The sequence below is a fragment of the Phoenix dactylifera genome, chromosome 8 (genome assembly GCF_051530095.1).
Source record: "Phoenix dactylifera cultivar Ajwa chromosome 8, Ajwa_hap1_PhDact_Kaust_v1.1, whole genome shotgun sequence".
NCBI classification, from domain to species: domain Eukaryota; kingdom Viridiplantae; phylum Streptophyta; class Magnoliopsida; order Arecales; family Arecaceae; genus Phoenix; species Phoenix dactylifera.
The window spans coordinates 33704686-33726170 of NC_143197.1; the positions used below are offsets into that span (position 1 = coordinate 33704686).

Consider the following 21485-nt stretch of genomic DNA (forward strand, 5'->3'; position numbering starts at 1 on the left):
CAGGGCACCAACTGCTAACTTTTATGGATGCCTTTTCAGGGTACAATCAAATCCGAATGGCGCCAGAAGACGAGGAGAAGACGGCCTTCATCACCGACAAGGGCACCTACTGCTACAAGGTGATGCCCTTTGGCCTAAAAAACGCTGGGGCCACCTATCAGAGACTGGTCAGCCAAATTTTCAAAGACCAGATCAGCCAAAATATGGAAGTCTACGTGGACGACATGCTGGTGAAAAGCCGAGCGGCAGAACACCACATAGCCGATCTCGACGAGACATTCGCCAAGCTCAGAAGATACAAAATGAAGCTCAACCCGGCGAAATGTGCGTTCGGGGTCACCTCGGGCAAGTTCCTGGGTTTCATAGTGACCCAGCGCGGAATTGAAGCCAACCCGGAGAAAATCCGGGCACTGCAAGAGATGTCGCCTCCGAAGACAGTTAAGGAGGTGCAGCGGCTCGCAGGGCGAGTTGCCGCCTTGGGAAGGTTCGTCTCTCGGTCAGCCGAGCGCTGCCTCCCTTTCTTCAAAAGCCTCAAACGGCCAAAAGACTTCCGGTGGTCAGAAGAATGCCAGCGAGCCTTTGAAGAGCTCCGGAGCCTTCTGGCCTCTCCCCCGCTGCTCACCAAGCCCCAGAAGGGCGAGGTTCTTTATCTATACCTGGCCGTCTCCCCGGCCGCAGTGAGCTCAGTCCTCGTCCGGGAAGAGGACAAGCTCCAAAAGCCAGTCTATTACACCAGTCGAGTTCTCAGGGATGCTGAGACCCGATATTCTAAACTTGAGAAGACCATCTTCGCTCTCATCATCTCGGCTCGGAGACTCAGGCCTTACTTCCAAGCCCACACAATAGCTATATTGACCGACCAGCCTATGAAGCAAATATTGCAAAGGTCGGATCGTGCGGGGAGGATCGCCAAATGGGCGGTTGAGCTCGGGGAATTTGACCTCGAGTATCGGCCCAGGCCGGCTATCAAGGCCCAAATACTCGCCGACTTCATCGTGGAGTGTACCCTGCCGGACGACCCCGAGTTGCCACCCGTATCCGCGAAGGAAGCCCCGAGGCAACCATGGGTCCTGCACTCGGACGGGTCTTCAACCTCGGGGGTAGTGGAGCCGGACTCATCCTCACCAGTTCAGACAGAGTGGTGGCCGAGCAAGCCTTGCGCCTCGAGTTCCCGGCTTCGAACAACGAGGCCGAGTATGAGGCCCTCATCGCCGGGCTCAAGCTGGCGAAAGAACTGAAAGTGGAAGACCTGACGGCCTTCAGCGACTTCCAGCTGGTAGTGAACCAGATTCAAGGAGACTTTGAAGCTAAAGAGCCATCCATGCAAAAGTATCTCCAAAAGGTGCGGGAACTTACGTCTGCCCTGAATTCTTTCAATATTCAGTACATTCCCAAGGCGGAAAACTTCAGGGCAGACCAGCTGTCCAAATTGGCAACCTCCCGCATGAGCGAGCTTCCCAAGGGAACAACGCTCGAGTATCTCCAGATCCCCAGCACGGAAGAACCCGAGCCCACCATGTGCATCGACTCCGAGCCAAGCTGGATCGATGGGCTCGTCTGCTATCTCCAAGACGGGACCTTACCTCATGACGAGACGGAGGCTCGCCGAATCAAGCGCCAAGCCCCCCGGTATGTCCTGTACGAGAATAGACTTTATCGTCGATCATTCACTTCTCCCCTTCTCAGATGCCTCCGCCCCTCCGAGGCGGACTATGCCCTCCGAGAGGTCCATGAAGGGATCTGCGGAAATCACGTGGGGAGTCGGGCACTGGCCCACAAGATCCTGCGGCAAGGATATTACTGGCCCACACTCCAGAAGGATGCGATGAATTTCGTCCGGAAATGCGATCGGTGCCAGCGAAACGCCAATATCCAGCGCCGACCTTCGGCCCTGCCGACTTCTATCATCGCCCCCTGGCCATTTGCCCAATGGGGGATCGACATCCTGGGGCCCTTTCCCCAAGCCTCCGGACAAAGGAAGTTCCTGGTCGTCTCCATCGACTACTTCACCAAATGGGTCGAGGCCGAACCCGTCGCCCGGATCACCGAGCAAAAGATGCGGGACTTCGTGTGGAAGTTCATAATCTGCAGATTCGGACTACCCCGTATCCTTATATCTGACAATGGTCGACAATTTGACAATGTTCATTTCAGAGAATTTTGCTCTGAGCTCGGCATTGATCACCGTTTCACCTCGGTCGCTCACCCCCAGACAAACGGGAAAACTGAGGTAACTAATCGCACTATTTTGCAGGGACTCAAGGCTAGGCTTGATCGGTCCAAAGGACAGTGGGTCGAGGACTTGTACAATGTCCTTTGGGCGTACCGGACCACGTTCCGACTGCCCACAGGAGAGACCCCCTTCAACCTAGCATACGGCACTGAGACCGTCATCCCGTTGGAGATCGGCCTGCCTTCTCCAAGGGTGGAGCATTATGACCCCGACACCAATTCCTCCCAGCTCAGGAGCAACTTGGACCTCGTCGAAGAGACACGAGAGGTCGCCCGGGTCCGCATGGCAAGATACCAACAGCGAACGGCCCAATACTACAACTCCAGAGTCAAGCCCAAGCTCTTCAAAGTAGGGGACCTCGTCCTCAGGAGAGCCGAGGCTTCTCAACCAACCGAGCAAGGAAAGCTCGCCCCAAATTGGGAAGGGCCGTATCAAATCGCCCGGGTGCAACAACCAGGGGCGTATAAATTAAAGTCCCTAGAGGGGACCCTGATCCCGCGAAGCTGGAACTCCGAGAATCTACGAATATACTACCAGTAAAACCCCTAGGGGTTCAAGACAATCAGGACAATGGGCTCAGTTCCTTTTCTGCAAATAATTCTCTTATCTTGACGACTGTAATTCTCTTCTAATGTTGGGCCGTCTGTGATCCTCAGATTCCCCGGCCCAAATCGGGATGCCTCGAGACTCGACCGTAGAGTTCCAAACTCCCTCGACCTCGAGAAGTATCGCAGGACGATGAAACATCGGCTTGACGCAAGGATCCCTCGACTAAAGTCGGGATGCCCCGAGGGTCGACCGTAGAGAACCAGACTCCCTCGACCTCGGGAAGAAGCCGTGAGGGGTGGAAAGGGTGGTTCCACCCGGGGCGCCACAAAGTGGACCCCCGGGAGCGGTCGACGATCCCCGATCCCCGAAGCGGACAATACTTTCCCTCGACTAAGGTCGGGATGCCCCGAGGGTCGACCGTACAGAACCAGACTCCCTCGACCTCGGGAAGAAGCCGTGAGGGGTGGAAAGGGTGGTTCCACCCGGGGCGCCACAAAGTGGACCCCCGGGAGCGGTCGACGATCCCCGATCCCCGAAGCGGACAATACTTTCCCTCGACTAAGGTCGGGATGCCCCGAGGGTCGACCGTAGAGAACCAGACTCCCTCGACCTCGGGAAAAAGCCGTGAGGGGTGGAAAGGGTGGTTCCACCCGGGGCGCCACAAAGTGGACCCCCGGGAGCGGTCGACGATCCCCGATCCCCGAAGCGGACAATACTTTCCCTCGACTAAGGTCGGGATGCCCCGAGGGTCGACCGTAGAGAACCAGACTCCCTCGACCTCGGGAAGAAGCCGTGAGGGGTGGAAAGGGTGGCTCCACCCGGGGCGCCACAAAGTGGACCCCCGGGAGCGGTCGACGATCCCCGATCCCCGAAGCGGACAATACTTTTCCTCGACTAAGGTCAGGATGCCCCGAGGGTCGACCGTAGAGAACCAGACTCCCTCGACCTCGGGAAGAAGCCGTGAGGGGTGGAAAGGGTGGTTCCACCCGGGGCGCCACAAAGTGGACCCCCGGGAGCGGTCGACGATTCCCGATCCCCGAAGCGGACAATACTTTCCCTCGACTAAGGTCGGGATGCCCCGAGGGTCGACCGTAGAGAACCAGACTCCCTCGACCTCGGAAAGAAGCCGTGAGGGGTAGAAAGGGTGGCTCCACCCGGGGCGCCACAAAGTGGACCCCCGGGAGCGGTCGACGATCCCCGATCCCCGAAGCGGACAATACTTTTCCTCGACTAAGGTCGGGATGCCCCGAGGGTCGACCGTAGAGAATCAGACTCCCTCGACCTCGGAAAGAAGCCGTGAGGGGTGGAAAGGGTGGTTCCACCCGGGGCGCCACAAAGTGGACCCCCGGGAGCGGTTGACGATCTCCGATCCCCGAAGCGGACAATACTTTCTGAAGCAGAGCTCTGCCATTGAACTAGCGCGCACCCTACTTCGGTAGAGCGCCCACAGGCCCGCCGACCTGACACAAGACTCCTCGACTAAGGTTGAGGCGCCCCGGGGTCCGACCAGAGGGTCTCAAGCTCCCTCGGCCTCGAAAAGAACTGTAGATCGATAAAGCCTCCCCAGATCCTCTCAACTTCGGTGGGTGTCGTCGGGTCCGTGAGAAGCCCGAGCCCCCTTACAAGTCAAAATGACTCCGGAGGACGACGAGGAAGGGAAGCAACCTACCCCGCCATGTGAAACACAACTCCGAGAATGCAAGAGGTACATCCAACTCGATGCCCTCCTTGTCAAATTTTATCTACATACCGCTAATCATCTAACGTTGGAGTCCTATCTCGCCCCAAAGTCGGGCTACTCCAATGGGTCGGCTTAAGACCGATCTCCTGACTACATTATGCATGCTCCGTTCGACAAGTCTCCGCTCGTCAAGTCTCAACTTGAACAAAGTCTCCGTAAGTTAGGGCCCAACTCGGCCCCCATACATAAACTCCGATGTCTAGCTGAGAAAGCGGTCCCGGCCGCAAGTGCACCAGCCGAACACAGATACTAAGGTGATCTTCAGAGATTCCAGCCTTACTCACTGAAATCTCGGCAGAGTCCGAGAGCAATAACTATGAAAACCTTCGGCGATAATTCGACTATTAGCCCACGTTCCCTACAAAGGACCCGGAAGTCAAGTTCGGAAACCCGACTAGACTCCCCCGAATAGCGGCACGAACAGACCTAGCCCGGTCCTACTCGAAGGGCTAAGGCCCGACCTCAATGCCTTGGATTTTCCTAAAGGCCGAACGTGACGACTTTCGCGATTCTAAGATCCGAGTTATAGGACTTAGAAAATTTTCTGGAAACCTAAGCTCGGAGCTCCCTTTGCTCAAAATGACTAAGATCCGAGAAGGCTAAGGTATAATTCAGGAAAAGGGCAACTTCGTTAAGTGGCCCGAGAACTAAAATACAGAGTTAGAGGTCGTCGAGGCGGTTAGCTAAGACCCTAGCCTCATTCACGACAAGAAAGGGAAAGACGAGCACAAAATGACAAAAGTATTTTTCATTGACAAAGGGCCGGAAGGCCAATTACAAAATTGGAGGTCGGCCATTCAAGAGCCGACCTCGGATACAGTGAAAAAGAAAAAATACGCCAAGTCTTAAGCGGCGGCAGTAACATCCGCGGGGTCGTCCGTGGCGATGGCCTCAGGACCTTCAGCCGGCACAGGCTCGGGGTCTTCTCCAACTGGCTTAGCACTTCCCAGATCATGCCATCCCCCTTCCCGTTTCAAGTCAGCACCTTTCTTTCTCCCTGACTTGTCTTGCCCACACTTCTTTAGCATCTTTATCAGGGAAGGATCCATCTTCTCCGCCTGTGCCTCCACAATCTCGCCCGCTGACATGAAAAAATACGCCAAGCCTTAAGCGGCGGCAGCTACATCCGGAGGATCGTCTGGCACTGTGATGACCTTGGGATCTTCAGCCGGCACAGGCTCGGGGTCGGGGGCAGGGGCCTCGGGTGCCGCCTCCGGGACGTCGACCGTCTCAGCCGCCGGTGCCGCCTCTGGGACACCCTCCGTCTCGGCCGCCCTCGTCGAAGGCTCGGCGGGGTCTTGTTCGTACAATCCTGCCTCGGATGTCAAAATGGCAGGAAGGTCTTCCATGTCGGACCCGTAGCCCGCGTCCATCCTCGGGCGGACCGTCGAAAAGTCGTACTGGGGGCAGTACCGGGTCACCTGCAGCCGGAAGTTCTCGAAACCCCGGAGAAACCCGTCGACCGTCTCCTCCTCTAACATGTCGCGGAACTCCTGCGACCCCTTGAAGAGCTCCACGGCATGATCAGCTCGCTCGAGTGCCCTCCTCTCTCGGGCCTCGAGCTGCTCGATTCGGAGACGGGAAACCCCGTCCTCATACTTGAGGCCCGCAACCTCGGATTGGACCTCCCCCAGGCGCGCCTCCGAGGCGCGCAAGGCCGACCTGGTTAGGGCGTGAGCGGCCTTCTCCTCCTTGAGCCCCTCCGCCATAGCGAGGCGCTCGGCCTCGGTGGCCGCCCTCCGAGCTTCGGCCTCGGCCAACGCCGCCTCCAGCTCGGCGATCCTTTTCTTAGCCGGCTCCAACTGCCGGCTGACTCGCCGGGTCTCTTCCTGGCATCCCTGGGCGATAAACACCAGGGTGTCGAGCTCGTGAACATGCTGTAAAGAAAGAGACAAAATGATCATGAGTTAAAAACATACGGATTCACTAACAACTTTAAGGAAATCGAAAAAAGGACTTACCCGGGCGGTGTTGCAGTAAGCACTGTCAACGACCACCTCCAGCGGAATGTTCCGGAACTCGGCCCGGTCCGCTGGAAGCATCGCACGCCGAAGCACGGAGCGTGCGACCTCGGCGTTATGAATGGCCGAGCTCCCCTCGGGAATAGGGGAGTCCGGCTCGACTGACTCCTCCCGGGAAGCTCGGGAAGGGCCCGGCATGCCCGAGCCCGAGGTCCCGGAGCCGCTCGCTTCGGGGCCTCGAGTCGGCTCAGGTCCCGGGCGCTGCTGCCGGATCGTGGACGGCTCCCCCCGCTGGGCAATGGGGGCAGGGCAAGGAGGGGCTGATGGGCCCACGTGGCTGACGACCCGTGCCCGCCTCGGGTCGGCTGTGGAGGCCCCCGCCTCGGGGCCACTCGTCCCGGCCGACGTCGAGGCGCCGTCTGATCTCGCCCTTTTCCGAGGCTGAGGCATAGTTCCGCCGGCCTCGGCCTCTCGCCTCCTCAGGCGGGAAAAAAGCGATGTGTTGCTGGTCGGCATGAAGGGAATGTCTGAACAAAAATTTCACTAAGTGTCAGACCAGTAGCAGTGGAAACAAAGGACAAGGAAAGAAAGTAATATAACTACCCTTACCCTCGGGGCGCGCCGAGCTCAGACCCACGCTCGCCAGGGCGCCCTCCCGCAGGAGCTCGGTCAGGTCGTTGCCCCTCCCGAGGGCTCGCAGAGAGTCTAGGGTCCTCAACTCCCTCCCCGACGGCTCGGAGAGCCTGTTGAGGGCCTTCAACCGAGGGTGTCCCCACCTCGGGTCGAACTCCCAAGGCGCCTCGGACGCCAGGAAGAAAAACTTCCCCTTCCACTCATGAATCGAGGAAGGGACGCCTTGGAAGAGTGACATACCGCCCCGAAAGGCAAAGTATAGCCACCCTGCGTCCGCCGGGTTCTTCTTCAACAGAAAACACCGGCGGAAAAGACCCACTGAGATCGGGATCCCGTGCCCGAGGCACAGGGACAAGAACCCTATTATCGTCCTCCACGAGTTCGGAGCCAACTGCGCCGGGACGAGCTGGTACTCGGCCAGCAGGTTGTTCACGAACTCGTGAACGGGAAACCGCAGGCCAGCCCAGAGTGTCTCGCGGTAGACCGCGATCCGACCTGGGGGCGGCTGCGTCACCCTGTCCTCCGGCCCCGCGGTTTCAAGGCGAAACCCGGGCCGGAAGAAGAAGCGGGAGCGGATCAACTCCAGCTCCTCCTCTGACAGGCTGGACCCTACCTCCTCCGGACCAAGACCCATTTTACAAGAGCGAAGTGAAATCGAAAATAGAGAATGAAAACTGGGGAAGGAAAAGGAAGGAGAACCCTAGCAGTTGCAGGGTAGGAACCTACTAGACATTGCCGGAAATCGCTCCGGGCACCGACGGCGAGGTTCGGTTGAAGAAGGAAGCAAGGGAGAAAGACAACAAAAATAAGAGGCAGCCAAATAAAACCTTTAGGGCAACCTCAAGGGGTTTATATAGACCCCCTCGGCGGTCCAGATCGGCAGGGTCGGTTCCCATCCCCCGATCGGATTGTGCCACGTGTTGACCTCGGAGACCGAGGCACCGTATTCACTCCGGATCAATAAATCGGGTACGAAATCGAAGCCCTGTCCCATCGGATCTCGGGGCCTCATTATGGATCCGCAGAATCGAATCGCCTTGAACAACGAACGGACGGCACCTCCGCTCCCCTCATTTAATAAGGCCCTGGGGCACGTGGAGCCCCGACGTAGCCTTCACCTCGCCGGATCCATGATCCAGTAATACGAGATCGGAAGCGTCCGATCCTAGGTCATGCCGCGTGTCCGTTTTGAACCCCGTAACGGCACGCTCATTGATGAGCGGAGAATTCCGATTACGGGATCGAGGCGTCGCCTCGTCGAGCCCAAGGACCCTCATCATGAGTCCGCCGCACGAAGCGATCTTGGCGATCCAAGAGACGCCACCCCCGCTACACCCGCTCCGAGAAACGTAAAGACACGAGCTCCACCATATGTTCGCTGAATAAAGCAACCTCGAAACGCCCAAGGGCGCGGGTCTCGCCATAAACACTCCGAGAAACACGAGGGCGCAAACGAGATTCGCCCCCCAACTTTAATGATAGACTTTACTTCCCACGTCCGAGCCCGCAAGCCGCTCGAACTCGGAAGTCGGAGGGTAGTGTTGGGGGAATAAGATTTTTCCCCCCAAGTGACACGAATGCCCCCAAGAAGCCGCACAATCGCCGACCCTGAACAACCGAAGTCGGCGTCCGATCTCGGAACGCCCGACCTCAAGACATCCGACCTCGAGACCTCCGACCTAGGAAAATCCTGACGCTCAAGGTCTACCCTTGTCAGCCACCTACTACGGCCGTACTCCTCCGAGGTCCAACTGAGGACCATACCCTGCCACTGCTTCAGCATTTATTGCGCATGGCCGCTGTAACCCTCCGGTTCACTCTACAATTAATGCGGATCTCCGGCTTACTCCACCATTAATGCGGATCTCCGGCTTACTCCACCATTAATGCGGATCTCCGGCTTACTCCACCATTAATGCGGATCTCCGGCTTACTCCACAATTAATGCGCATGGCTCCTGACATCTACGGATCCTCGGCTCTCCACGGCAAGTTAGCCCAGCAGAGTCTGGTCAACCATGATAAGTCTCTGATCTCGGCCATACCTCCGACACCAATGCAATGATTCGCCTGGTAGCGTACTGGTTCGGGTCGTACGACGCCCTCACCGCCGACATCAGCACAATGATTCGCCTGACCGTGCGCCGACCTGAGCCACATGCCGAGCCGTACTATGGCCTCGCCCTGTTACATCACAGGTAAACCGACCCCCACCTATAAAAGGGAGCCTTAGCTTCTCAGGAGGGGGTTGGGGGAAAATTCCGCGCCTTACAAGCACTGTTCATCTCCTCCTTACACTATCTGCCCCCTCCCTGACTTGAGCGTCGGAGGGCCGGCGCCGGAAAACCCGGCCACCGGCTTGTCTGCAGGCACCCAGACGGAGGACGCCGCCCGCTGACGGATCGCTGCCTCGCCGTGAGGATCCCCAGCTCCCTCTCTCCGGCCACCCCAGATGAAGGACGCCGCCCGCCGACTGGTCGCCGCCCCGCCGTGGTGACCCGCAGCTCCCTCTCCCTCGACCGAAGATTGCCCCCGGGTCCAATTTCCAGCAACAAAAGTGATCCATCCAGTTTGAATAAATGCGAATGAAGATAACAATTAACATATTTTAGATATAGAGTAGCCAAATATATATATATATATATAGAATATAAATTTTAGATTATATTATAGTGAAATTAAAATTTGGTAGCTAATTGATATTTTTAAATTTTTGAGAGTTGAATATAAATGATCCAAATTTGAAGAATATTTTTTATTTTTTATTTACTAAATGGGCCTCATTTTTGTATAGATATTAAGTCACTTCTTTTTCATGCTTCAAGTAAAAGATTTAAATATTATAGAGCGATTGACATAAAGAAATAAAAGAAGAGGGAAATGGGGAGAACAAATGGATTTGGTTGATATTATTGTGATTGAATGTATACCCAGACCAACGAAAGAATTAACCATGGTAAATAGGGGGAGGAATGACTCAACTTCGTTGCTCCGATCGCATCCAACTCTGCTGCTCAGACCCTTTATAGAAGAAAGAGCAAGTCGACGTACTCCTTTGCAGGTAGACGTGGCTCGAGCTGATTCGTTGAGAATGGGTAACCCTTGCACTACCGAGTAAAGCTTTGAACCCTAATATTCTAAGAGAATGGCTCACCGTACACTTTAGAGGGTATAGGACTCCTGTTGTAACGCGCTGATTGAGGAAAGGAGCGGAGGAAGGGGGGTGCGGAGGTGATCGCGGAGAGACATTCGAAGGCCGCCCTTCAGCATCATGTTTTTCACATGCTGGACGGTTGCGAGGATCCGATGGAGGAATTCTTCGATGGAAATTATGACGGGCTCGGAAAAGCAGGCAAGGAGAATGCCGGGTCTGTCTTGGAAACTCGGAGCTATTCCTTCTCAAGGATTGTCTGGAGGGTTGATAAGCCATTTCGAAATAAGAACAGGATGGCATTGATCTTGCACATGCTTCATATCAACCATTTGTGTTGGCATTGATCGGCCTTGGAATTTGAGCAGCGGTGCATGCGGACACAAATGGTGTACTCAGAAGAAGTTTGTGGTCAGAATTGAATGGATTGCTCGCCTTGCAATCTCATACGGTGATTACGAGGGATTTTAATCGCATCCTCTCAGCTGAAGCGAAGATGGTGGTGCCCCGTTCTATGATAACCGGAAGAGCTAGGGAGCTCAGAAATTTTATCACAATGGAAGGCCTTATTGATTTAGGGTGCTCATGACCTAAATCTACATGGCGTCATAATAGGGATGGATCGGCAGCTCTTTGGTTCAGATCATTGCCCCATCCTGATCAACTCCGAGATCAAAAGTGGAGGACCGATTCCATTCAGATTTGAAAATATTCGGCTTTCTTATGGTGCTTTCTGGGCAGTTGTTCAAGAGGCACGAGTTTACACCGGTGCTGGGCTCAAGAATGTTCGGGCTATCTAAGAAGTAGGAAGAATACCGAGATGGCTCTCCGTGGGTGGAATAGGAATGTTGTCCGGTGATATTTATACTCGGCTGCAGAAATTAGAGATATAATTGGCAGCACTTCAGTCTAAGGAAGCAAGTGAAGGTGGCTTATCTCAAAATGGTCTAAATTTGCCAACATCAAAACTTACCACGGTACCACAGAATGCTCAAGCAGCATGACACTTTTTGGCATCTAAAGTCTTTATTGCAATGGATCGAGGAGGACGATATGAACACAAAATTCTTTCATAAGCCTACGATTGTTAGAAGAAGGTGCCATCGGAATTCTTATCTTAGCTCGCGGTCGACTCAGCGGGGCGTCCCGAGCTTCATCGGGATGTCATTAGATAGTGCCTGAGGTCGAGGGACTTTTAGCTTGCGGTCGACTCAGCAGGGCGTCCCAAACTTGGTTGAGACGTCATTAAGTAGTACCCGAGGTTGAGGGAGCCTTAGCTCGCGGTTGACTCAATGGGGCATTCCGAGCTTGGTCGGAACGTCATTAGGTAGACCCGAATTCGAGGGAGCCTTAAATCGCGGTCGACTCAGCGGGGCATTCCGAGCTTGGTCGGGATGTCATTAGGTAGTGCCCGAGATCAAGGAAGTCTGAGCTCGCAATCGACTCAGCGGAGCGTTCCGAGCTTGGTCGGGATGTCATTAGGTAGTACCCGAGGTCGAGGGAGCCTTAGCTCGCGGTCGACGCAATGGGGCATTCCAAGCTTGGTCGAGACGCCATTAGGTCTCCCTAAGTGACTCGAAACATTTTCCGGTGTTATGAGGACATTTTTTGTGCTCACAAATGGTTTGGACCAGGAGCTTTCTCGGCCATCGTGCTTCCTTCACGAGGTTGGAGGGAAATCCTCGCTCTCCTCTCTATTACCCAAGCAAAACCGAAAAAGAAAGAAAGAAAGGTAGAGGTAGCTGGGCCAAGGATGGAGTTGGATTTGGGTCAGGATTCCTTCGCCTCATTCGAAGTGGGTGGGCTGCAATTGCCACCCCAGTTGGGCTCCAATGCAGAATTATGATGGACCCGCTTAAAAAAAAAAAGGAAACAGAATCGGAAGCGTGGCTACTCTACGGGCCGCATAACGACGGAAGCATGATAATTCATAAGATATAAAATGTGATGCCAATTACCAAGTCGGTTCCGCTCGCTCTCTCTCTCTCTCTTCCCCCTCCCGCCTCCCCCCCCCCCCCCCCCCCCCCCCCCCCAAAGAAATAGGTAGGATTTGACATCGATCTCCTAGGCCGTCGTCCGACTCCAGACCCCCTTGGTCTTCCTTCCCGCCTTGCCGCTCCCCCGTCCTCCTCCGGCCTCTCTCTCCCTCTCTCTCTGTACTGCCGCTTCTCTCCATACCAGCCAGTCATCTGTTTGACTCCCTGCGAACATAACATGCCAACGCTAAAGAGGGGGAAGGCCTCCTCGTCGTCTTCCTCTTCCTCGCGTGTCCTGGTCCAAATGGAAACCGATTCCGAGGAGAGCCCCTTCTCCTCATCGTCGTCGTCGGAAGGGGAGGAGGAGGAGGAGGAGGAAGGCGAGGGCGGTAGGGTTTCGGATGATGAGGATGAGGGGAATGGTGAGGAAGCAGTAGAGGATCGTGCTAAGAAGAGGAAGGCTCCCATCACCATCTCTCTCAAGAAAGTCTGCAAGGTACGACAAGCAGCACCTTCCTTCCCCATATCCATCCATCTATCTCGCTCTCTCTCTCTCTCTCTCTCTCTCTCTCTCTCTCTCTCTCACTCTTATGGTTCCCCCTTTCCTAACCTATCGCCTCGCCCTTTTCCGCTATCCTTTTACTCTTTCTTTTCCCCCATAAAAAAGTAAAGATAAAAACAAAACGGCAACTTGAGGGAGTGGAGTGGAGGTGCAGGTGTGCAAGGGTACGGGGCACGAAGCGGGTTTCAGAGGTGCCACCTACATCGACTGCCCCAGGAAGCCCTGTTTCCTCTGTAAGAGACCTGGTACGTGCGCTTCGGCTGTTCCTTCTTTCTCCCCACCTCCCAGATCAAATGGCCTTCGCCCACGGTTCTCGACTGCACCTCTAACTTTGGCTTCGATTTTAGCGATTGTTTTCAGTAAATCTTTCTGCATCCTCGTGTTTTATGTTTATTAGGCTCCTATATGCTTGCTTGGTTAATTCGTTTCGTGGCCAGTTGGTTACAATACAATTCCTTTTTTTTTTTTGAAAAAAAAAAAATCTGATATATGTGTTGCCATTTTTTTTAATCTTCTTCTCTTTTTCCTTTCTTTTTTTATATATAAAAAAACATATCTTGCCACCAAACTGGACTCGATGATCGGAAATCATAGGCCATACAACGATGTTCTGTCCTCACCGCGTCGCTACGGAGCATGGCGTCATTCCAGCCCCCCGAAGGAACACAGACACTTCACTGGATTACATCTTCAAGCGCCAGCTGAAAGCTAAAATTCCAATGGTACCAACAGTTTGTGTCATTTATGCATGTTATTCCTTCCTTTGTCCGTCCGTCTAACTGGTGATTCCACGGACAAGCTGTTTGGTTGAATGATCCTTCGTGGATAGTAAGCTGCCTGCTATCAAGCAAACAGACAACATCTTTCTTCTCTCTCTCTCTCTCTCTCACACACACACACACACACACAATTTACATAGCCAGCATAGGGATTCATTCATCTCGATGTTCATATTGATGCTTTTGGTGTAGATCAAGCCAACATTTGTTATCCCTGATCAATTGGACTGTGGAGTAATCAGATTCCACAGTAGGCGTGTGACATGCTTGGAGTTTCATCCAACGAGGAATAATGTTCTTTTATCGGGAGACAAGGTATGGAAATGGAATCCATGGTACTATTCAGTTTTATAGCTTAGATTAGAATCTTAGTGTACTGGAATTAAAGGATACTCTGTCTAGCTATATGCACATGAGCAACATCACTATCATACCTTCTATTTTCCCTTTAAACTTCGAAACAGAAAGGGCAGCTTGGCATCTGGGATTATGCTAAGCTACATGAAAAGACAGTTTATGGATCCATACACTCCTGCATAGTTAACAACATGAAGTAAGTCTCCTCTTCATAGTCATGTTCCTTTATTTATCAGTTTCTGAAAAGGAATCATTATGCAGTTAATATTTTTGTCTCCGTCAGATTCAACTTGGAAAATGATGGAGTACTGTATACATCATCATCGGATGGGACAGCCAGATGCACTGACTTGGAGACTGGAACCTCATTTTTCTTGTTGGATCTTAATCCGGAGGGATGGAACGTAACTTTTCTTTCCTTGAAATAAACCTGGATCTTATTCTTATTATGAGATGCTGTTTCGTCTGCACTGAGGACCATTACCTTTCGAAAGTTCTTTTCATTTTGATTTAATCATCTCTCAAGACTTGGCCTGTGCGTTGAAATATCCTGTGACCAACCTTGTAAATGTGTTCCCTTCTGCATCATTAGTTTTTGGATCTCGTTTTTTGCTTATCCGGGTTATTCAGTGATTAAATTTGTGTAAGCAACTGCAGGGCATGCATTTCTCTGCCAGCACTATACTGTTTGGACTTAGTTAATGAGCATTCCAATTATCAATATGTTTTACTGTTCATGAAATACTTGGTCTACTGATTTTTTTGGTCTTTTGTATAGAATGGTTGTTTTGCTTTCTGAGATATATATATATATATATTTGTTGCTTCCTTTTGATTGTGAAACTGATTTTTTGATGTTTCTTTGTATACAAATGCCATCTTATGCATTAATCACCCGATCGACGCATTTAAAGTATTCCTATTAAATATTTTTTGATCATTTATGAAAACCTTATGGAGCAATATTGAAAAGTTTTTATATTTGGTTCCCTATTAGGTTAATATGAGTTTTTTCATTTTCTTATTGTGATGTAGCATATCGATTTCAACTAGTCTCCACAATTAACTGGCTTAACTACTTTTATAAGGAACCATGCTGCAAGTTGGTGGGCCAAAATTAACAGAATGGGTGCAAGTAGAGGTGGTTTTTTTTCTTTTTTTTTTTTCTGGTGGTTGGGGGTGGGGTGGTGGTGGTGGGGTGGGTGGGTGTGTTGTTGTAAAGGATAAGAATGAAAAAGTGGAAGGCTTTGGATCCGTCATTGAAGGTACCTGGAGCGAACAAAGGGAGATGAGTTGATTTTTTTTTTTTAGTTTAGTAAATGGTCTCACCTCATGATTTTTACTCAAAGTTATTTCAACACCATGAAGCATAAATAGATCTGGACCTTTTATTTTAAGGTGGATTTATTTTAAGGTTGTTAATAGTGAACTATCCTAAAGTGTATAATGTCTTAATTCTACTAAATTTTTTTGATTGTTCTGGTTTAGACTGCACTAGCACTTGGCTCCAGTAACAGCCAAATAAGGAATAACTTATGACTAGCAACAAGGAAGTTTTTGGAGTCATGACACATCAAATGGATTAATATTCTTTGCGTTATGCCTCTAGAAAGGTGACAAATTCGTCATCCCTAAAACTAAGATTTTATCCTGCATCTTGATCGGGGGATTCGTTCAACTGCCCCATCTAAATTGTTGAGGTTGTGAGTTTTTTTATCAGTGTTTACATCTCATGCTTGTGTATATCAATATTGTGGTTTCAGTTAACTACCTGAACTATTGGAATGGTGAAATCATAAGCTTGAGTTCTGCTTCATTTTTAGGGCCCTGCAACTTGGCGCATGCTGTATGGTATGGATATAAATGTTGAGAAAGGCCTTCTGCTAGTGGCAGATAACTTCGGATATCTTTACTTGTGAGTGTATCCCTTCTTGTCTAGCCTTCGAATACCCTGCTTGTCATTCCAATAATTTATCACTTGAATGATAACCTGCACTGCCGTTAACCTTTTTTTCCTTCTTTCCCATCATGCTGTACATTTTAAGACTTCCATTTTGCATGAAAACTATTAAGGCTATTTATTGGCAAAAGAGAAATGTGATAAATCATGTCATATGTTGCACCTTGTTCTTGTGGGAGAAAATGTCTGATGACGTATTTCTGTTGCTGATATGCTGATTTTATATAGAATCAGATTTTTTGTTCACTTTGCTTATCTTGCTCCTGCTCTTTGTTCCACCAAGATGCATGTTTCTTTCCCTAGTCTTGCTATAATTCTTTTCCTATATTATTGAAAGGGTTGATGGACGATTGAAGACCAGAATTGGGGGACCAATTCTGATACATAAGAAGGGCAGCAAGGTTGTTGGGCTTCATTGTAATCCTGTTCAACCAGATGTTCTTCTAAGCTGTGGAAATGACCACTTTGTGAGTTTCTTATTGTGCTGGGTGACTGTGCATCTATTTTATTTCTGAAAACTGTCTGTATTTTGTCAGCATTGTTTATTCTTACTGTTGAATTGGTTTTTCTTACTGTTGAATTGTTACTTCTTTCCCTTCGTATGAATGATGTTTAGGCTCGGATTTGGGATGCTCGCCGGTTAGAAGCTGAATCTTCACTTGCCAGTCTTGCTCATGGACGTGTTGTCAACGCAGCATATTTTTCACCGCTGACTGGAAACAAAATCCTGTCAACAGCCCAAGACAATCGAATTCGAGTGTGGGATTCTATCTTTGGCAATTTGGAATCCCCAAGCAGAGAGATTGTCCACAGCCATGATTTCAATCGTCACTTGACTCCTTTCCGAGCTGAGTGGGACCCAAAGGTGATTGTCTTTATAATTCTTATGAACATAATTTGTGGATTTTTAGTGGGATTCATCAACAGATTGCTGGAAGCATTTGCATCAGCTGGAGGGTTAATCTAGATTTATGAAATATAAAATTGTTGTATGCTTTTCAGTCATCCAAAATACTTGGATAAGGCACTGGCATGCGTAAATCTATACGGCAATTTATGTACGTGCATTTCAACCTTTTAATATGACAACCTTGTACAGGATCCATCGGAATCTCTTGCAGTTATTGGTCGTTACATAAGTGAGAACTATGATGGGGTGGCGTTGCATCCCATTGATTTTATAGACGTGAGTACAGGGAAGCTCGTGGCAGAGGTGATGAACACAGACATAACAACCATCAGTCCTGTGACCAAGCTACATCCTCGAGATGATGTCTTGGCATCAGGGAGCTCAAGGTTGGTTTCTTTTGTATACTTCATGTTTTGTCTCATTAGTGATTCAAGCAATGTTCCCATCTTTTTGTCTTTCATATTTTGATAATTAGCCATTAGTCTATTGGACAATCTCTCTCTCTCTCTCTCTCCATCTACCTACTTATCTTTGTTAAATCCATTTTATACAAACCTGTTACTCTTTGCAGGTCTCTTTTCATTTGGAAGCCAAAGGGGGATAAGTGTCCCGAACAACAGCTGCTTGAAAGGAAGTCCATGAACATCTTTGGTAGGGTTGAGAGGAAATCTTGTGGAAAGCTTGATGGTGAAAGTGATGATGATTCTGATTTCTCATTCAAGGATAAAAAACGCAAAGCCAAGAACTTTGATGGTAAATATTTAAGTGGTCGGAAGAAGGCAAAGCCATAAGCTAAAGTTTCTAAACTCCCAAGTTTTAACCCATTTTGCGTCAACTTCTCAGTCGCTATAGAGAAAACTGCCATACTTCTGACAATTCTGGTGGTTACAGCAGGCATTGTATTATTCGCACCCTATGTTCACTTAAAATGGGAGTTGTGACATGCTCTGTAATTTCATCGTCTTTATTGTAAATATTTGGCTTTCATGTCCAAGTCTTTGATTGGTTATTTAGTTCTCAGTTTTTGGGCATCAATGATTGTCGTAATCTTGTGGGTGGAAATCAATAATAATTTTTTTAAAAATAAAATAGATACTATAGGTGGAAATCAATAATATTTTTTTAAAATATAATAGATACTATCTTATGTTCTTGCATGTGTAGGATGCATTTGAGTATATTTGGCTCTAAATGCTTTGCAGTGAAAATCAATAATGTATTTTAATAATGTTATCATATGATGCAGTATCTTCATTTGAACAATAGTTTAGAACATCCAAATTGTTGAAATTTAATATGCATATGGTTTAAGGTATTTAGATCTAGTTTAATAATTTAGATTTGCAAATCATATATTTTATAATATAATTTAGTTCACTAGCTATGCTCTTATTATCCATTTTGTGCTTTAAAACAAATGATTTTAGTCTAGAGGTAATATATAGACCATAATTATGGTTAATAATATCGATTTCTGTTTCGATGAGCGCAGCAATGCTTTTGATTAAGAAGTATTTGGAATAAAAAGTATTTTAATATATACGTGTAATGGATTTTTTTTTTTTCTTTTGAGAGAATAAGATATGTAGTGTTGTCGAGTCCAAAATCATTAGTGGGCTTGTAAATTAAAAATTTCATGTCATGAATCATCATCCATATTATAAAATGTTTAGAAATTAAAAATTACATATTTTGATAGCCTGCATAATTTCCAACTTATGTATCAAGCGGGTGCAAAAAAAAAATGGTTACAATGGTATAATATCATGTTTTGTTATGATTTAAGCATTTAAATCCACTGATTTTTATCTATTTTATGCATTTCTAGCTTACAATCACATAATATTCTTGTTGTACTTTTTTATTTTATCCATTCTATTTTAGTTGTATGGATAGCATACTTGTTAATCTCTTTTTTTTAATAAATAATTGATTGTAAATACAAAAATAATTATCCATAGGAACTTCACAGTGCTCAATTTTCATTTTACCTTCATTTCTATTTCTAATTTTATTAAAATTGTATCTCCTCTTCGTGCTGCTTGTTAATCTTTAATTTTTTGGTGTTGCTTAACTCAAAACTTTAGATTCTAGTGCGCTCTTCTGTGTTTCCAACTTGCAATAACTTTAACTTCAGTTTTATCTACTAAATTATATCATTTACGACCAACATGCAAAAATATCATTCTGAATATGCTTAACAAGCTCATCTATAACTAGTGCAAAAAAAATAAATACTTAGAGCAGATCCTTAGTGTAAATTTATTTACTCACTAGCATTAATTTCATATGAGCAATCGCTCTATCATGCATGCCCTTAATCATATTAATATAATGAATAGAATCTTCTTTCTTTTTTTTGACACCCACCATAAGGCTTCCCTATAAATACTGTCATGTGCTTTGTATAAATCAATAAAAATCATGTGAAGAGCCTATATCTTTTTAATATATTTCTTCAATTTTTCAGAGAAGAAAAATAGCGTCCATTTTCGACCTCCGCAGCATAAAACCAAATTGATTCTTTGGATTTAAATTATCTTTTACAAAACTCTAATTATACTACTATAAATATTAATTATTCTTACAATAATCATAGCTATTTTTTAAAAAAGAAGGTTTAAAATATATCAGACTTTCATAGAAGAATGGATTCCAAAGTCGTTTGTATTTGGAGAAAAAGAAGAGGAGAATAAGAAACAAAAGAAGCAGGAACGATAGGTCAAGTAGGCCAACTTTTGAATCATGCGCGAAAAAAAAAATCCCATGCAGTCATGAATAAAAGAAAATGACGAGAAAGGCCTTTCATGAAGTGTAATAGCTTTCCAAAAGAGAGAATTGATATATTATAAACCTGCGAATCGCATGTGCATGCGGCTTAATTTCCAGGAGAGCCGATGTTGGGTTATGGAACCACCCAAGACAAGATATCGAAGCCGTCCAATTAACAATGGAGTGCATGAGATGAGACGGTCGATCGGGTGCGGCACTCTGACCAGTTCGTCGGCTCGGAACGGTCGCGCGGACGCCTATGAATGAGGCGGCATTCTTGGAAACATGGAATTTTGTTTCCCTTCCGAGCTCGCCTTCGTCGCGTGGCGGAGGTGGGGGAGATTTTGGTCATTTCACGCCCTCTTCATATCAAACCGAGCCTTCGACGTACAACTCTTTATAAATTCCCCTTCCTCTTCCTCTCCATCTCACAACTCGCTTCTCTCTCCCGCTCTCTCGCCACGCCGCTCCTCCTCCTCCTCCTCCTTTTCTTATAAACTCTTCCCTCCCTTCCTTCCGTTATCATTGTCATCTGACAACCCATCCATTCGGCCCCGCCCCGTCTAACGAGTGGAAGAAAAAGGATTGAAAGAGAGAAGGAAACAAGAGGAGATTGTGTGCGGAGAGCTCCCGATGGCTGCTTCCAGCGGCATGGAGTACTTCCAGATCGACGTGGAGGCGGCCACGGAGCACTTCTTTCGGCCGTCCAACGCGGACGTCGTGGAGGAGGACGAGGCGGAGCTCGTATGGGCCGCCATCGAGAGGCTGCCCTCCATCAAGCGCCACAACTTCGCCATCGTCCGCCGCGACTCCGTCTCCTCCCCCCGTGGCCGCCGAGTCGGAGCCGTCGACTCCGCTTCCTTCGAGGTCGTCGACGTCCGGAAGCTCGACCGCCGCGGCCGCGAGCGCGTGCTGCAGAAAGCCCTCGCCACCAACGACCAGGACAATTACAACCTCTTGGCCGGCATCAAGGCCCGCTTTGATCGGTAAAACAAACCACCCCAACCCTACCCTCTTCTTGTTTCTTGCTCCTCCTCCTCCTCTTCTCTCGATCCCTTTCTCTTTGTTGTCTTCTTGTGTTTCCTCTGCTTCCGTCTCCCACGAGCGCTTGCTTCTTTTTGCTTTCTTGGAACGAGATCTTGATCGCTTCTCTCTCTTTCTTGCTGAGATATAATAGTTTCTTGAAAAACAAGGATCATGAACGGGAGGGGTGGGTGTTCTTGATCTGCTCTCCTTTTTGTTCTGCGTCCTATCTTGATTATAATCATTGTTTCTGATGAATTATATTATCGTTAGTAGATCAGATAGCGTGGTTTCCCTAAAAAGAAAGATTGTGAAAAGGACCGGTGGCTTTTGTTTTGCATCCGGTCCGCCCTTCTCTTTCTTTTTATTAATGAATCACTGTTCTTGCTACATCTGGGTCACATTGATTCGAAGATTCTGGCACGAGGTCACCTAATTTATTGGAAGTTAGATTCCAAGAATCTGGAGTTTTGGCGCATATAATGAAATTAGCTCATAGTTTCTTTGCTTTTATCGTTCGCGGGCATGATGGTGAACAATCTTTTCAAATTTGGCCTTCCTTCTTTCCCCCCTTAGAAGTAAATCAGAGGAAATCAGCTCAATACTTTGATATGATGATGTTAAAACTTCAAACTTAACAGTGTAGGATTGGAGGTTCCGAAAGTGGAAGTGAGGTTCCAGGGCCTGAATGTGTCTGCAAAAGTTCACACTGGTGGAAGAGCATTGCCTACTCTCCCCAACTATGTCCTCAACGCTGCTGAGGTGTGTCTTTCTTTTACTTGTCAATCACCAAAGTAGTAGACCTGTGTTATGAAAAATATAAACACAGATGATGAACAAGGATAATGTTCTTTTTTACACTTTTTCATTTTCAAATTT

General features: G+C 48.6%; 2 protein-coding genes across 2 annotated transcripts in view; both read left to right on the forward strand.

Moving 5' to 3' along the window:
- The first annotated feature begins 12234 nt into the window (after positions 1–12234).
- DDB2 (damaged DNA binding 2) lies at positions 12235–17846 on the forward strand. Its single transcript, XM_008787135.6, has 11 exons — positions 12235–12739; positions 12960–13050; positions 13400–13527; positions 13777–13899; positions 14049–14137; positions 14225–14345; positions 15765–15856; positions 16239–16368; positions 16518–16766; positions 17001–17197; positions 17383–17846. The coding sequence occupies exons 1-11, from the start codon at positions 12482–12484 to the stop codon at positions 17600–17602; spliced, it is 1698 nt and encodes a 565-aa protein (XP_008785357.2). The 5' UTR covers positions 12235–12481; the 3' UTR covers positions 17603–17846.
- Positions 17847–19877: 2031 nt separating this feature from the next.
- The window catches only part of LOC103704020 (ABC transporter G family member 51), a 34918-nt gene continuing 33310 nt past the window's right edge, over positions 19878–21485 (forward strand). The window contains exons 1-2 of the mRNA XM_088703798.2: positions 19878–20569; positions 21248–21368. Of these exons, the coding sequence (XP_088559924.1) occupies positions 20217–20569; positions 21248–21368 (474 nt within the window). The 5' untranslated portion in view covers positions 19878–20216. The remainder of the gene's footprint in view (positions 20570–21247; positions 21369–21485) is intronic.